The following is a 16302-nucleotide window of genomic DNA, read 5'->3' on the forward strand; positions in this document are numbered from 1 at the left end:
TGGGCATGCCCTTCATCCCGGGGTGTGTGTGAGGACCCCAGGGCCACCCTGGTGGGTCAGAGGGACACTTTTCTATGCACTCAAGCCACGGTACCCTCGGCCCTGGGCTGCTCTGGGCAGAGGAGTCTGGCCACGTGTGGGGTTGGGGGGAGCCCTCAGTCTCACTGCTGCCCCAGGCCATCTCCCCGGCCTCCACCCAGCCTGTGCCACAGCAGCAGCCGAGCCCAGCGCCCTGTTCCCCCAGCCCACCGGGGTGGCAGCGCCTGTCCACTGGGATGGCAAAGGGACACAACCGGGGGCCAGGGTGGGCACAGCTCCAGGGCTGCTAGCAATCCTACTGGGCATGGGGGGGGTCCTGGTCCCTGGGGATGTCACCAGGGGTGGCAGCAGGGCTGCTCCAGCTTCAGGGAGTGAGAGAAGTTCGTTCTGGCAGGGGCTGCCGCGGGGTCTCAGCCACATCCCTGAACCCCCCAGCGCTGGGACCCGGCGGCTGCTGTCACGTACTGTAAATACTCTGTGTGCCACCTTCTTCTCTGGGACCCTCGGCGCGGGCGGGGGCGAGCGGGAGGCCGGGGTCCGTCCCGAGACTTTTTTGTATACCACAAACTTTTTGTATATTTTTAATTTTGCTGCAACATGAGATATTAAATTCATTTCAATAAGCCCTGCCTGTGGGATCCTGTCCTTGTCAGCACCTCCAGCTCACAGCTGGGGCTCCAAAGCAGGGCAGGACGATGCCCCTGTGTCCCGGACTGCTTGGGGACATCATTAACAGAGCAGGATGGCTGTAGCAGCGCTGCCTGCCCGGTGTCGGTGGCCACTGCCAGTGTCCCTGGTGTGGTGGCCGGCAGGGAAGGGGTGCACAGGCAGGATGCAGCGTCTCGGGGAGGAAGCTGCCGGACATGGACACTGCCGGGCCAACCTCCTCCCTGCTGGAGGCCCCGATCCCTGGCCAACCCCCAGACCCTCGGTGAGTTTGGATCCCATGGGCAGCTGTGGGGACGGGGTGCTGGATGCAGCTGTGTGGGTTCCTGCCAGTACCGTTCACAGTGCCAGTGCAGTTCACAGTGCCAGGGCTGTTCACAGTGCCAGGACCCCGTGTAAGCAGGACGGGATGTGGGCAGAGAGGGCTGAGAGCCCCCAGGGTTGCCCTATGAGGACGGGGTTGATGTGGGGTCTTAGGGAAGCAGAACCAGCCCCAGCCTCAGGAAAGAGCCCTGCAGTGAGGGGCACGAGCTGCTCCATAGCAGAGCCCCGCAGGTGCCACCAGCACCTGCTCCGGTCCCAGCACCTGCTCCAGTCCCAGCACCTGCTCCAGTCCCATCTCAGCCCACTTCAAACCCAGTCTGCCCAAAGCCCAGTCCCAGTCTCGGCATAAGTGTCAACCCTAGGCCTAGTCCCAGCACCAGCACCAGCCCACGTCCATGCTGCAATCCCATCTCAGTCAACTTCAGCCCCTGCTTCTGCCCCAGTAGCAGCTCAGTCCCTATCCCAGTCCCAGTCCTGTCCCAGTCCCAGTGCCAGCCCAGTCTCAGTTTCAGTGCCAGCCCAGCCCAGCCCAGTCCCAGCACCCCCCAGGAGAGGCAGGAACTCACATCCCAGCTATCCTGGTGGAGTTTCCGACACAGGAAAGCGCCGCGGCGCCGAGCGGGGCAGTGGGGGTGGCCACAGCACCGCGTCCTGCCATGGACAGCGAGGCCAAGAAGGGGAAGAAGGTGCGTGGGGCTGGGGCTGGTGTCCGGGGGGCTGGCAGGAGGGTGGGAGTGGGTGAGGTACACAGGTTTGAGAGGCTCCACAGCGCAGTGGGGAGAAGTGGAGCCACCCGAATGGTGCGAAGAGCCAGCAGAGAGGTGCTCAGCTGTTGTCCCCCGCGCCCCAGGTGCTGGGTGCCACGGACCCCGTGTGTAGGGGCCAGGGTTGGGTGCCCAGTGCTGACCCGTTCCCGTGCCCGTTCCCCTGCCAGGGTTTCGTGTCGCCCATCAAGCGTCTGGTTTTCCCGAAGGCTGCGCGGAGGGCAGCGCTCCGCAGCAGCGTCTATCGGCGCCCGCTGCACTCCGTGCCCCTCTACCCCCCGGACTACCTGATCGACCCCCAGATCCTGCTGCACGACTACGTGGAGAAGGAAGTGAAGGTAAAGGGATCCCCATAAGTGCCCGGGGTCACTGCTTGCTTGGGGTAGGGATATGAGGCCACCACACCATGCTGAGAGCCACACACAAGAGTGGCCAGAAGGGTCCTGGTCCCCTTCCTGCCCACGCAAACACCCAGGGAGGAGGAGGGTGTGCTGGCAGGGGGAACCCCTAACTGCAGGGTCTCCCTGAACCCCAGGGAGATGTGTCCTGACCCTGGGGCCATGGGTGGGAGGGAGGGTGCATGCTCCAGCCTCTCCAAGCTGCCCAGGGCTTTTCCCCCTCAGTTTTTAGGTCATCTGACATGGGTGACATCCTCCCTGAACCCCTCCAGCCGGGATGAGGTGCTGCAGCTGCTGGACACGGCCAGGGTAAGAGGGGTCCCCACTCCCCTGAGGTGGGCAATGGGTACCCCACACTGCCGGGTGCCCCACGCACACCCCGCGCTCTGTCCATGCAGCAGCTGAAGGAGCTGCCGCTGCAGACGACGCCGGAGCAGGACAGCATCCTCAGCCTCTCGGCGCGCTGCCTCCTGCTCACCTGGCGCGACAACGAGGAGCTGATCCTGCGAATCCCCACACACGAGATCGCAGCGGCCTCCTATCTGCGCGACGATGCCCTGCACCTCCTCATCCTCAAAACCGGTGCGGGGGTCCGGTCGGGGGCCACTAGCGGAGGCACAGCCGGCCCCGAGTGGCCGGCGTACCCTGGGCACGGGGGTGTGGAGCACGGCGGGTGATGGGTGTCAGGGTCTATCAGGGCGGCAAAATCCTGCGTTGTCCCTGTCTTGGTGTGTCCCATCCTCTCCCACGTAGAGTCCGGAGCGGTGTCCTCAACCCACTGGGGCTCCCAAACCCCCCTCCCACTGGGCTGGTGGGACAGGAAGGCCAGGGCAGGGGCTGGGCTCCAGGTGGGGTGGGAAGCGCAGCTCCCCGCCCTGACGCCCTGCCTGTCCCCACCCCCCAGGCCTGGGAGTGGACCCTGTCCCCGCCGGGGCGCACCCCGAGGCGGCCCCGGCCGGCTTGCCGGAGGCGTTTCCCGCAGAGAAGCGTGCGGGGGGCTCATGGCCCGAGAGCCGGCTCGGGGGCCCGATGGAGCGGCGGCACACGATCTGTAGCCTGGACTGGCGGGCAGCGAGGGGCGGGCAGGAGGGCCGGCAGGGCGGCAGCCTGGAGCGGCGGCGGGGCGGCAGCTGGGAGCGGCGGCAGCGCGGGCGGCCCTCGGGCAGCTGGGAGCGGCGGCAGCCGTGCGGCGGCAGCTGGGAGCGGCGGCGGGCCGGCACCGCCGGCGGCAGCTGGGAGCGCGGCACCGGCTTCGGCAGCTGGGAGCGGCGGCACGCCGGCAGCAACCCCCTGGACCCCCAGGAGCCCTCTCCTGATGCTTACTCCAACCTCATTATCCTCGCCGTGCCCAACAGGGTGAGCGGTCCCGGCGTGTGCCACCCACCGCTCGCCCACCCACCGGCACTCACTGCCTTCCTCTCTTCCCGCTGCAGGATGCTGGTGAGGAGTCCTGTGCGCTCATCTGCCAGGTGTTCCAGATCATCTACGGCGACCAGAGCATCGAGTGCGTGGACCGCGCCGGGTACCACTACACCTCCACGCCCACACGGCCCTGGCTCTCCAGCAGGAGTAAGTGGCTGCGGACAGGAGTGGGAACATCAAGTGGGGTGTCATGGGGCTGGCGGGTGGGGGTACATGGACACAATCGCGGGGGGTTTGTCTCTGCTATGAGGTCTCAGCTCTCCCTCCCCAGGCGAGAGCTGCCGCACAGATGGGACATACGGCTACGATGCTGACTACAGCTGCTGCAGCTCCTTGTGAGTTTGGCTCCCCCAGGGTGCCCTTGGACCGGGGTGCATCCCACTGAATCGGTGTGGGATCCCCCTGACCCTGGGTGGGTGCCCCTGTCCTTGGGTGGGTGCCCCTGTCCTTGGGTGGGTGCCCCTGTCCTTGGGTGGGTGTCCCTGTCCTTGGATGGGTGCCAATCCCCACTGCAGTGATGCCCCAGCCCTACCTGCTGGTGGGTGCTGTGCAGTGAGTGGGGGACAGCTGGACACACGAGGGGTACAAGGACCCACTGACCCGTGTCCTCCCACAGCAATGGCTCCCACGAGACCTTTGAAGCGTATTACAGTGGCACCTCCTCGCCCTCCTTCCACCGTTCCCACCACAGCCTGGCCACAGCTTGCAGTGGCAGTGACCAGAGCGGCGCCGGGCTGGAGCAGCTGCAGGACTACATGGTGACGGTGAGGGCGCAGGGATGGGCACGGGGACAAGCAGCAGGCCAGCAGTGCCAGCAGCTGGGGCGGGGGCAGCAGGCAGGTCTGGGCTCCCTGTGCAAGAGAGCAGCAGTGGGACACAGGGTGGGGGGCTGGGGGCTGTGTGCTGCTGGTATCCCCAATCCCAACCTGTCCTTGTGTCACCACAGCTGCGCAACAAGTTGTCACCACAGGAGATCCAGCAGTTTGCCGTGCTGCTCCGCGAGTACCGGCTGGGCACGCCGGTGCAGGAATACTGCACTGAGCTCCTGCGCCTCTACGGGGACCGCAGGAAGTTCCTCCTCCTGGGTGAGTGTCTGCAGCCACTCCATGTCACCATGGCACCCTGGTGATGTCTGTGCACCCCTTGGGGACCTGGTGCTGATGCTGGGTGTGCTCCAGGGGATGTCAGGACCCCGTTGCTTACTGGGGGAGGATGGGACAAACCTGCTGCCAGCAGCCAGTAGGGCTGGCATTGCACCCCGGTGCTGCTCCCCAGCCTTACAGTACCTATGACAGGAATGAGGCCCTTCATCCCTGACCAAGACATCGGGTACTTCGAGACCTTCCTGGAGAGCATCGGGATCCGGGAGGGCGGGATCCTCACTGACAGCTTCGGCCGCATCAAGCGCAGCATGAGCAACACGTCGGCCTCGGCCGTGCGCAGCTACGACAGCTGGTCCCTGCGCTCCGAGTCCGAGTCCTTCAACCGCATGATCACAGACATCACCCACGACATCGAGGCGCTGGCACGGGATGAGGAAGAGGAGGAGGAGGAAGAGGACAACTACCTGTGAGCCAGTGCCAAAACCCAGCTGTCCCCTCTCTGCTCGCTGATGGGGTGCTGCACCTCTAGGACTGCACTCAGCAGGTGCCCAGCTCTGCCCCAGAACCAGGGAGGGTGAATTTGTCACCATGGGAGGGACAGGCCTCTCACTGCCCTGTCAGATCTTGTCAAGGCTGTTGGAATCACAAGGCAGACGTGGCTATGGGGGAGACACATGTGCTGTAATTTCTGCAGATTTCAATTAAATGCTGGGGCTGGGAGCAGAGCAGGTTCTTCCCTGGGGAGGGGCCCTGTCAGAGTGCAGGGGTTGCTGTGGTGTGTAGGTGAACTGGAGCAGGAGCTGCTGGGCTGGGCACCTACTCACTCCAGGTCACCACCAGTATCAGGGTGCTGCCTGCTGGCTCCAGGAGATGCTCAGAGCAATGGAGGGGTTCAGCAAGAGTGTTCTGGGAGAGAAAGGGCTGGTGGCTGCAGCTGGCCCTCTGCTGCCTGTGCGACACTCGTCCGGCCGCGGGCTGCGGGTGTTTCACAAAAGGAAGTTCCTGCCCCGGGACCCGGCTTCCTGCAGTCCCGCCCTGCAGCCCCCCCGCCGCCCGACGGACCTCAGCTGATGTTCCCTGGCCACCGTTCCCGACCGATTCCCTCGGCCACTGTACCCCAATATCCCACGGCAACTGGCCCTTGGCTCATGGCCCTGAGCCAACATTCCCTGGCCCAATGTCCCTTGGTGGGGACAGCAGCCCCACGGTGGTGTGTGGGCAGCAAACGTTCGGGCTACCAGAGCAACGTTTTTTCCTACAAAAAAATTTACCTATGCAAACCCTCATGAGGTGAGACGCCCTTGCACTCTGGCTGCTTCCTCTGAACCCAAGCAGCCCATGGTCAGGGTCACACAGAGCTGTGGGTCCCCTTGCCGATGCTGCCTCCATCCTGAATTCAGGGGTTGTCCAGACAGTCCAGAAGAAAGGCTGGAACTGCAGGGTAGGGGCCGAGAGGAGCTTTGGCACGGGAATACTGGGGCCAGCAGGGACACCACAAAACCCAGGGACACTCGGACCTCTCTGAGCGGTGCTTCACAAAGCCAGTCCCATCCACCCCACTTGTCCTGGACTCCCTCATGTCCTGCACCCCACCACGGATGCTTGGGGCTTTCTTTTCTCTTTCCTGGGGACAGAGACCAGGCTGACGCTGTGTCCTGTGCTCCAGACCTCCATGGCCCTGCGCCAGGTGAGGAAACATCCTGGGGGCTGCTCTGGGGTGCGGGACCCAAACCCGTCCGGTGTCCCGGGGGCAGATGGACAGAACGGCTCTGGCACCCGTGGGGGGTCCCTAAGGGTAGTGGGGTCACGCAGGGCTGGGATGTCCTTGCGGGTCGGGCGGTGGTCTCCGCTCCCAGCCTGGCACAGGAGGCACCGGCCGCACCCGCCCTGCCGGAGTGGGGGGCGGGGCCGTACCGGGAGGGGCGGGGCCGTACCGGGAGGGGCGGGGCCGTACCGGGAGGGGCGGGGCCGTACCGGGCAGGCGGCGGGAGAGCCGCTGGGCAGAGCGGAACGGCGGTGGCAGCTCGGGCTCCGCGAGGGAGGCTGGAAGCGGGACCGGCGACGGGGAAGTGCCCCAGGACGGCAGCGAAGGTGAGAGCTGCGGGATCGGAGCCCTGCGCGGAGCCCCGAGGGCGGCGAGGGAGCCCCGCAGCCAGTCCCGGGCAGCCCGGTGGGTCTGAGCCCGCGCCCGGAGCGGCGGAGCCTGGGTGACCGGGATGAGGCGATGGCCCGGGTCCCGGTGCAGTCTCGGTTTGGCACAGCGCAGCCCCGACGAGGGTGGCTTTGCAGGGGCTGTCGGGTACCCGAGGCACGGGGCAGCAAGGGCAAGGGGCTGCGGGCAGCCTTGCTCCGGGGAACGAAGGGCACCCCGTCCAACCTGGTCTTCATGACTGGGGACACCGCATGAGCCCTCGGACCTGGCTCTCCGGGGTGGGACACGTCAGGAATGTCAGCTATGCCACAGGAGCCAGGGGGAATGACCCTTGGACCGCCTGGGGCGTTTGTGCTTTGTAGGGCTGGATGCGCTGAGCCGGTGTGGGACGGGAACAGCAAATCCCTGTAGTGGTGATGGTGTGAGCCGCGTCTGAGTTTAAGCTGGGCACTATGTGGGTTTGCCAAGGTGGCTCTGGCACAGTCCCCAGCCTGTGCCCAGGGTGTCCCCAGTCAGGGTGATGAGCTGTCGTGGCTGCCACCGCTGCTCCTGCTCTGCCCTCGGGAGCAAGGCTAGCCCAGGCTTTGGCAAGCAGGGAAAGACCAGGAGTGACTCTGGGATATTGTGGAGGTGACAGCAATGTCCCTCAAGAGCTGTGCTGTGCACATCGAGGGTTGAGCCCTGAGCTTCCTCCTTCACCGTCACCACCTTCTCCTTTCTCTGCACCCAGGTCTCCCTGGCCAAGGGAAGTACATTTGCAAGGGGTTTACCACTCTTGCTACTTCTTGCAGCTTTTTTCCCACTGAGTTTCTCGGGGTGCTGGACAGAGTTGAGCATTTGCCCTGAACTGTTTGGGGCAGCTCCCACCCAGCAGAGACCGTGGTGTGGAGTGGTGACCTGTGGTGATAGGGGGACCATGTGCACCAGAGGTGCTGTGTGGGGACCCCCAAGCTGCAGCAAAGCTCACCATGATCAGGACCCCTCTTTCCAGAAGATGCTGAGTATGACACTCTTGATGCCATGGTGCCCAGTGCCTGCATCCTGTCCTGCATCGCAGGAGGGCAGGGAAGCTGCTCCATGACTGCTGCTGCTGTCTCCCCAAGCTTTGCCTCCTATGACATCTCCGGGACATCCCTTTTCCTCTGTCGTGTCACTCGGTATCCCAGTACCCTGAAGCTGTGGAAGGAGAGAACCTGGGTAGCCATTGGGGCCCTATTCTGGGTGGGAGCTGATGGGAACAGGGCTAGACTGGGGCTGGAGCGGGGTTTTCACCTCTGTTGCAATGGCCTCACTTCCCTTTCCTTGGCTGCAGCATGGGTTGCGTGAGGTCAAAGGAAGCTGGTGTCCAAGAGAAGATGACAAAAACTGATCCTGACCCTGATTCTGGCCCCATTGTCCTGCAGGGCCACTATGTGAGGGACCCCACAGCCACCAACAAGAGGGTGAGTGATGAGGGATTTCAGGGTTGAGCTGTCACAGGGGGCTCAGCCCCTCTCCTCAGCAGTGCTACCAGCACTGAGTGGAGCCATCTGAGGGCACTGGCAATGCCCATGCACCAGGGCAGAGACTTGGCTGTGAGGTGGGAGCTCAAGCCACGCTGAGACAAAACACAGAGTGGACCTGATGGGAATCCAGGAATTATGGAGAAAGGGAGAGAAAAAGGAAGGTATTGGGAGGGGGTGCTGGTGCTGGGCGGGTTGTCATGTCAGCTGGTGCTGGTGCTGCTCCTTGGGTGTCCTCTTGCTCCTGCCATTGCTGTTGGGGCTAAGACCCCCTGTGGGAAATGGGTCTCTGCCACCTGTGATGTCACTCTGTGGTTTTGTTGCACTTTACAGAACAATAATATCCCCAGCATGGCTGTGCCCCTGCCTGAGGATGGTAGGTACAGGGGGGCTGCAAGTGGGTGCAGGGGGATGGAGTGTGGGGGGGGCAGCATGGGCTGGATTCTCTCTGACCTAGGGGTAAACACTGCCAGTCCTGGTGGGATGGGATCTCTGGGTGCCCCTGAAGGGCCAGATGTGACCCAATGAAGAGGGACATGCTGGGAGGTGCTGGTGTGGGGGTCCTGGCCGTTGCTCATGGCAGGAATGGTGGGGCACCTCATCCCAGCACGGGGAGGGGTGCCCAGGGAGCTCCCTGCTGCAGGCTTGGGGGACAGCGTGGTGCTGGCACTCTATGACTACGAGGCGATGAATGCTGGGGATCTCAGCTTCCAGAAAGGAGAGCGGATGAAGGTGCTGGAGAAGTAAGTGCTGCCTGTGTGGCCCTGTTGGCTTTTTTTTTCTGGAATTTGCCCTGGTAGAGATGCTGGTACCTGGGTCCAGGTGACAGGAGTCAGCCCAATGCCACTTCTGTCACAGGTCAGGGGAGTGGTGGCGAGCACGGTCGCTGGTGACAGGATGTGAAGGCTTCATCCCCAGCAACTACGTTGCCCAAGTCAACTCTCTGGAGACAGAGGAGTGAGTCCGTCCTTGGGTGTCAGATCCTGGCCCCATGCTGTCCCCTCTCCTGTCTCATGTGCTGTCCCCAGCCCTGCCCCACACCAGCATTTCTTGGTTCATTTGGTTCTGCTGCAGGTGGTTTTTCAAGGACATCAGCCGGAAGGATGCGGAGCGGCAGCTCCTTGGCCCTGGGAACATGATTGGGTCCTTCATGATAAGGGACAGCGAGACAACGAAAGGTGTGCAGGGTGTCCATAGCACAGTGATGGGAAACAGCTGCCCAAAGGGCTTCTGTCATCCACTTTTGCCTGGAAGAGGAGCTCCCTCTCCAGCCCTGGGGATCTGCTGCGGTGCAGGGAGGAACTGGAAGTGCCTCTGCAATGGCCTGTGGTGCTGCCACATGTCAGAACCTCACGGCAGGGACAGGGGATGTGTCCCTTTGAGGCTGCTTTGGGTATTTGGGATGCAGGCATAGTTGGCCTGGGGCTGAAGGGGTGGTGGAAGCACAGTGGGATGGATGCTGTTGGCTTTGCTGGGCGGTGGCTCTGTGCATGCCAGGAGCACCGGGCTGGCCAGGAGCAGCAGGAATGTGCTCCCGTGGGCGGTGCCAGCTCATCCCTCCCTGCCCAGGCTCTTACTCGCTCTCGGTGCGGGATGGGGACGAGCTGCGGGGAGGGGCAGTGAAGCATTACAAGATCCGGACTCTGGACAGCGGTGGCTTCTACATCTCCCCACGAAACAACTTCAACACGCTGCAGGAGCTGGTCCAGTACTACAAGGGTGAGCCCTGGGGTGCCTGCTCCCCCTTCCCAAATGGGGCTTTGCCCTGGAGCGAAGCAGCCGGGCAGCTGGGAGTGTGCAGAGGCTGAGGGGCTCCTGCCCATCACCCCTGGGCTCCTGCTGTGGCTCTGACTGCAACATGCAGTGACTTCCAGACCTTTCCCTATTGCCATGGCTGCCCTGCTGGCTGTCACAGCTGTGGTGCTGGTGTCCCTGAACACCCACAGTGGCCATAACTCCCCCTGGAAGCACAGTGTGGCTGGTGAGGCAGGCTGGCTGATGGCCCTGGGCGTTCCCCTCAGGTCAGAGCGACGGGCTGTGCCAGAAGCTCACCCACCCCTGCCGTGTACCCAAACCACAGAAGCCCTGGGAGAAGGATGCCTGGGAGATCCCTCGGGAATCACTGAGTCTGGAGAGGAAGCTGGGAGCCGGGCAGTTCGGAGAAGTGTGGATGGGTGAGAGTGAGGGAGAGGTGGCTGGTTGGATGATGAAGGTGATGGTGAAGGAGGAAGGGTGAGGGGTGTGAGAGAAGGTAGAAGGATGGTGGGGTGGAAAAGACAGAGAGGGAGTGACCTGAGGGAGAGGAGCAGGAGGACATGGAGGTGACCCTACCTTAAGGCAGAGGCTGGGCATATGGGGACAGCCTTGGGCTGTGTGTGGTCTCCAACCTTTCCACTGCAGCTCTGTCTGCAGCACTGGGACTTTGGCTCCAAAACCCAGTGCTCCCAGGGCAGTGTGGGAATGATCTGTTGTGTCACCCGCAGCTACCTACAACAAGCACACCAAGGTGGCAGTGAAGACCATGAAGCCGGGCAGCATGTCCGTGGAAGCCTTCCTGGAGGAGGCAAACCTGATGAAGACGCTGCAGCACGACAAGCTGGTGAAGCTGCATGCAGTGGTCACCAGGGAGGAGCCCATCTTCATCATCACCGAATTCATGGAGAAAGGTGCAATCCACATCCCTGAGTGATGTCTGTGGGCTAGCCAAGTGGCAGCACTCAGGTTCCCTGGGATGGTGCAGGATCAATCCCTTCCACACCCCCAGGCTCGGCTGTGGGCTCTGCACCAGCTCCCAGGTCTCTGGGAGCAGTTCTGGCTCCTGCCACAGCGTGTCAGTGCTCTGGGGCAGGGAGAGAGGATGTGGTGACACCACTGGGAGAGGAGGGACACTAAGAGGGGACAGATGAGTACAAGCACTCTGCAAGGCAGGAGGGAGCCTGCAGTGGTGTTTCCCCCTTGGACCAATCCGTGGGAGTGGGGTGGGAGATCAAGTGTGTTTCCAGAGTCCCCTTATCCTGCCTGGCTCTTTGGGACCCCCTGCACCCTAAGGGTGGATGCAGGCTCCAGCTGAACCATCAGCTCTGGCACCATTCCCTGTCTGCAGGGAGCTTGCTGGATTTCCTGAAGACTGATGAGGGGAACAAGTTGCTGCTCCCGAAGCTGATCGATTTCTCTGCCCAGGTGAGGAAGGAGCAGACCTTCCCTAGCTCTGAGTATCCCTTGTCCTCCTGAAAAAGGGTGAGTGAGGACCCTGGGAACCTACCTGGGGCTTGTGCAGGGCCAGCCAGAAGCCTGGTCTGAACAGTGCTGGGGGTGCAGTGAGGTTTTCCTGCAGGCAGCCACTGCCTGCTCACCATCCCCATCCCGCTGACCTCGTGGGAGCAGGGGTGTGAGAAAGGAGAATTGGCAGCTTCTGGTGGGGGAGGACCTCACCACTGATATCTGCAGCATTCAGCCAGCCCACCTGCACCTGAGCAGTGCACAGCAGAGCTGCACAGATCCTGGAGAGGATTGGCTATTGACTTCTGTGTCTGCCATGGTTCCTGTAGCCCTTGCAGCCCATGGGGCCACTGTGCTTTGTGGAGAAAGTGGGGATGAGGATGGGGCTTGTTTCCACAAGCTCACACTTGCTTCTGGGATGTGCCAGTGTTGGTTGGTGTGGCCAGCCAAGCCCAGAGCAATGTTATCAATTTCTATAATTGATAACTGTTGATACTGGTAACTATAATTTCTAATTTGCTGCTGCTGTGACAGTTACCTGCAAACCTTACCTGAAAACTTGGCCAAAGCCCCACAAATCCAGCATCCCCACACACCCACCCCATCCCCAGCACCATTTCAGGACAGCACCTCGGTGGTGCTAAACTCACTGGGTTTGACAGGAATCCTGCAGCATGTTCCTGTGTGCTCCCAACGCCTGAGAGGCTGAGCCAGGCACGGTTCCCAGTCTCCTGGCAGGAGCATAGCAGGCAGTGCTGCCCCAGGAGAATGCCTGCGGGAGGGCTGTGGTTCAGTAAAGTCACCAGAGGGCTGTCACAGGCAGGGGAAGGCAGCTGGAAAGGCAGGAGGACTCAGTGATAATTATTTCAGGGATATTTTCAGGACCTGATTTTAAGTACAGCGGAATGAGCTGTTAAACACCTCCCTCCATGTGCAACCATTTGCACAACCACTGAGTCCCTGCTGCTTCTCCAGTGACCCTGGGTGAGGACTGAACCCAGAGACCCTTTGTGCTGAGCTCAAATATTTCACAGAGGTACCTGAGCAATAGGAAAGTCAGGATAGGAGCCCAGATCCTGTGGGCTTAGACCAGGTCACTGGCTGCTGGAGCTGGCTGTGCTGGGGTCTATGGATCAGCTGTGCACTCCAGCACACCATCTGTTCTCAGCAAGCCGGCCTGTGCCAACCCCAGCTTGGTCCATGGCTTCAAGGGGCTGCTCAGAGAAGCTCTGGGGAGCAAAGGCTGAAGGGCTGTCATGGGCAGGCAGCAGCCTGGCCCTTGTGCTGGGGCTGAGTCACTGCGGGCAGAAATACATCTGCGGTCATGGAAATGATCCTTCCGCTCTTGTGCTGCCTGGTTACTTCTGTATTTAGTGGGGAGAGCTCTGTGAGAACTGCACCTCACCCAGGCCAGCTTGTGTGGGTGTGATAAGGTTGAGAGGCTCTCCCCTCTGGTTGCTCCAGCCCTTCACATTCTGGATTCTGGTCACATCCAGGCATGGTATCGGTACAGCTTTGGGGTTTGCTTGTGCATGCACCAGGTCACCTCTGCTTGATCTGCACACACAGCACTGAGTGCAGAGACTTCAGAAGACAGAGTGGTGAGGGGGGATTGTCAGGGCCATCACAGCAATCCTGTCCACAGACAGAGGTGACTCTTCAGAAATTAGTCTGGAAGAACTCAGGCACCTTCCCCTATGCTTTTCTGCCCCTGCTAAGGAAGCTCTGGAACGCTCACCTTCGCTGCAGCAATTACAGTGAGCCATTGTGGGTGTATTTGGAGACTGGGCTCACATCTTCCCTGAGCAGAGAATGATTTGCTCCTCCTTCACATCCTCATGGCTGTGGGTGAAGCAGTTACACCTTGCCCTGCAAACACTCACAGACACTCTCTGGTGATCACATGAGCTCCTCAGCTGTCAGTTCTCACAGCTTTTCTCACACAGCAGCTTAAAGGTGTCACGTTGGCCTGGTCACCCAAACTCCAACCTCTTTTGCAAGGGATTCCCTGCTCAGAGAGCAGTTTTCATGCAGGAAAGTCACAGAATGGTTTGGGTTGGAAGGAGCCTTAAAGCTCATCTCATCCCAACCCCTTGCCACGGCCATGGACACTTTCCACTAGACCAGGTTGTTCCAAGTCCTGTCCAGCCTGACCTTGAACACTTCCAGGGATGGGACATCCACCTCCTGGTGTGGCTCAGCCTCCTTTCACCCTTTTCTGAGTGCTGGCCAGAAGCAGTTGACTTCTTTGATGCTGAGGGTGTGTGTGTTATTTCAAGCAGCCTGTTTGCATTTGTCTTGTTCCCCTGTGGCAGATTGCAGAAGGAATGGCTTTTATTGAGAAGAGGAACTACATCCACAGAGACCTGAGAGCCGCCAACATCCTGGTGTCGGCAGCGCTGGTGTGCAAGATTGCAGACTTTGGGCTGGCCAGGGTCATCGAGGACACCGAGTACACGGCCCGGGAAGGTGCTGGGGGTGACAGCTGGGGGGTCCCTTAGAGCCACTTGCCACCATGGTGGTCCTGACCCCAGGAGGAATGTGCTGGGTACACAGGCAGAGGGAAGCTCCTCTCATTTGCATCACTTCACTTGTTCCTCTTCTGTTTGTTTCTCGTTCCCCACATTTCACCACCCATTTCTCAGCAGTTGGGGTTGAGCTCATGTTTCCCATTGGATCTCTTTGTCCAGGTGCCAAGTTTCCCATTAAATGGACTGCACCAGAAGCCATCAACTATGGATCTTTCACTATAAAATCTGATGTCTGGTCCTTTGGGATCCTCCTGACTGAGATCATTACCTATGGACGCATCCCCTACCCAGGTAAGGAGGTGAAATGCCTCCTCTAATCTGGTTCCAAAAGACACATTCCACCTTCTGGGCCCCATGGGAAAACCCTGTAAATCTTTATCATTAGTGAACATCCTGTATTTTATACTAATAATTATTTTGGTACCTTTCTCCAATGGGAAATTACTCTGTAAAAGCTACCACAAATGGATCATGAAGGATCTGGGTGGCACAAAGGGCTGTTCTGAGGAACAGCTCTGTCTCCACACTGACCTGTTTTCATTGGAAGCAATGGCTCATCACAGACTTACCACATGTAGATTTTAATGTATACAAAGTGAATTTATACATCTGACCTGGGACACATAACTCCATCCTACAACAACCCAGCAGCTCCTTTGCCCACGTTTCCCTGACCAAGAACAGCAATTCCCCCATCCCAGCCCTTCTAACCCCTTTTTACTTCCTGGAGACATTGCCCAAAGGGAGAGAAGTTTTGCCTTTGGGGGTTTTATGACTTTTAAAGCAACCAGTGATAAACCAGGTGATGTTGACCTGCCCCACCCTGTTTTCCCAGGGATGTCGAGTGCAGAGGTGATAAGGGCACTGGAGCATGGATACCGGATGCCCCGCACAGCTAACTGCCCTGAGGAGCTGTATGACATCATGATGAGGTGCTGGAAGATCAGACCCGAGGATCGTCCCACTTTTGAGTACATACAAAGTGTTTTGGAGGATTTCTTTACTGCGACAGAGAGCCAGTACCAGCAGCAGCCGTAGCATGGGATGCTTGGGGCAGACACTGCCAGCTCTTCCCTCTCTCACCTGTGCCCTGCTTCCCCCGTCAGCCCGGCCCAGCAAGCACAGCTTTCCTGGAGTAGCTGGGCTGGAGGAAGTGCATGATGGAGGCAGAAGAGACTGGCCATACCTTGTGCCTTTCCCAGGAGCCTGAGTGTCCGTGGGGCTGTGGCTCCAGGAAATCTGGCTGGACAGTGGATGCCCAGACCCCAGGAGGATGGACAGGGATGGGGCCAGGCCTGCTTTTGCTGCAAGGAAAAACCCTGATCACTATTTTTTTAATCCTTCTGAGATCTTACCACATCGTTCTGCAGAAGTAGGTGCTTTAGTGTGGTGGCCTTGGCAAAATGCCGGGCAGTGCCTGTGCTCCCTGTGTGATTGATCCCAGGGGATTCCCACAGGGCACGCTGCAGTGGGCTCATCATCAGCACAGGATCCTGGGGTTTGGATGTGGAGTGCCACAGACACGTGTCCTCTCTCCCTCCTGGATTTCCTTCCCCAGTATTTTCATGGCACCCCTTGGGCAGGGTGCAGGTTTTGTGAGGCTGTGCCACAGGGGCAGATGCACACAGACAGTGCTTTTCCAGGCCATCCCTGCATGGATCCCGCTCCACGTGCCTTGGGAAGAACCTCAGGAACCCAAAGCCATGGCAAAAGGAGCCCTCTCCCCCATGGCAAAACTCACAGGCAGGATTTGTTGTCTACTGGGGCATTATCAGTGTCAGCAAGGGCCAGGTGCTCCCTGCACATTCACTTTATGTTAGTGTTTATTTTTAGTATTTCATGAGGTTATTTGGGGAAAAGGAGTAAACAATGTCGTGTACCTCCTACAGCAGCGAGACTGGGGCCTGTGATTATATTTTTGATACCAAGAGGCAAACGCCGTCGCTTCTGCTTTGGGATTTTTTTTAAATTTTTTTTTTAATCAATAAAATATTTATCAACCTATTCTCTCCTGCCCGTTCCTGCTGCTCCACAGCCCGGGCGGGGGAGATGCGGATGGGGCAAAGTTGGGGCCCGTAGCGCCCCTCGGAGTGAGGGCTCCAGAGCCGGGCAGACCCACAGCGCGCTCCGAGCAGGCTCCGAGCCGCGGACCGCCCGGACGGGACCGCAGGGACCGGAGGAA

The 16302-nt window shown here is 60.2% G+C and overlaps 2 protein-coding genes across 2 annotated transcripts; both read left to right on the plus strand.

Moving 5' to 3' along the window:
- Positions 1–1618: 1618 nt before the first annotated feature.
- On the plus strand, positions 1619–5421 carry CCM2L (CCM2 like scaffold protein). The gene is made up of 10 exons (XM_033075317.1): positions 1619–1715; positions 1964–2131; positions 2417–2500; positions 2590–2773; positions 3096–3547; positions 3625–3760; positions 3885–3948; positions 4230–4377; positions 4560–4698; positions 4909–5421. Exons 1-10 carry the CDS (start codon positions 1686–1688, stop codon positions 5184–5186), a joined length of 1683 nt encoding a protein of 560 aa, XP_032931208.1. The 5' UTR covers positions 1619–1685; the 3' UTR covers positions 5187–5421.
- A 1320-nt stretch (positions 5422–6741) lies between these two features.
- Positions 6742–16017, plus strand: HCK (HCK proto-oncogene, Src family tyrosine kinase). Its single transcript, XM_033075318.1, has 13 exons — positions 6742–6807; positions 8181–8310; positions 8704–8746; positions 9014–9113; positions 9229–9327; positions 9445–9548; positions 9940–10089; positions 10392–10544; positions 10854–11036; positions 11474–11550; positions 13905–14058; positions 14280–14411; positions 14956–16017. The coding sequence occupies exons 2-13, from the start codon at positions 8182–8184 to the stop codon at positions 15156–15158; spliced, it is 1527 nt and encodes a 508-aa protein (XP_032931209.1). The 5' UTR covers positions 6742–6807; position 8181; the 3' UTR covers positions 15159–16017.
- Positions 16018–16302: the final 285 nt, after the last annotated feature.

Source organism: Catharus ustulatus, chromosome 17, assembly GCF_009819885.2.
Source record: "Catharus ustulatus isolate bCatUst1 chromosome 17, bCatUst1.pri.v2, whole genome shotgun sequence".
Taxonomy (NCBI): domain Eukaryota; kingdom Metazoa; phylum Chordata; class Aves; order Passeriformes; family Turdidae; genus Catharus; species Catharus ustulatus.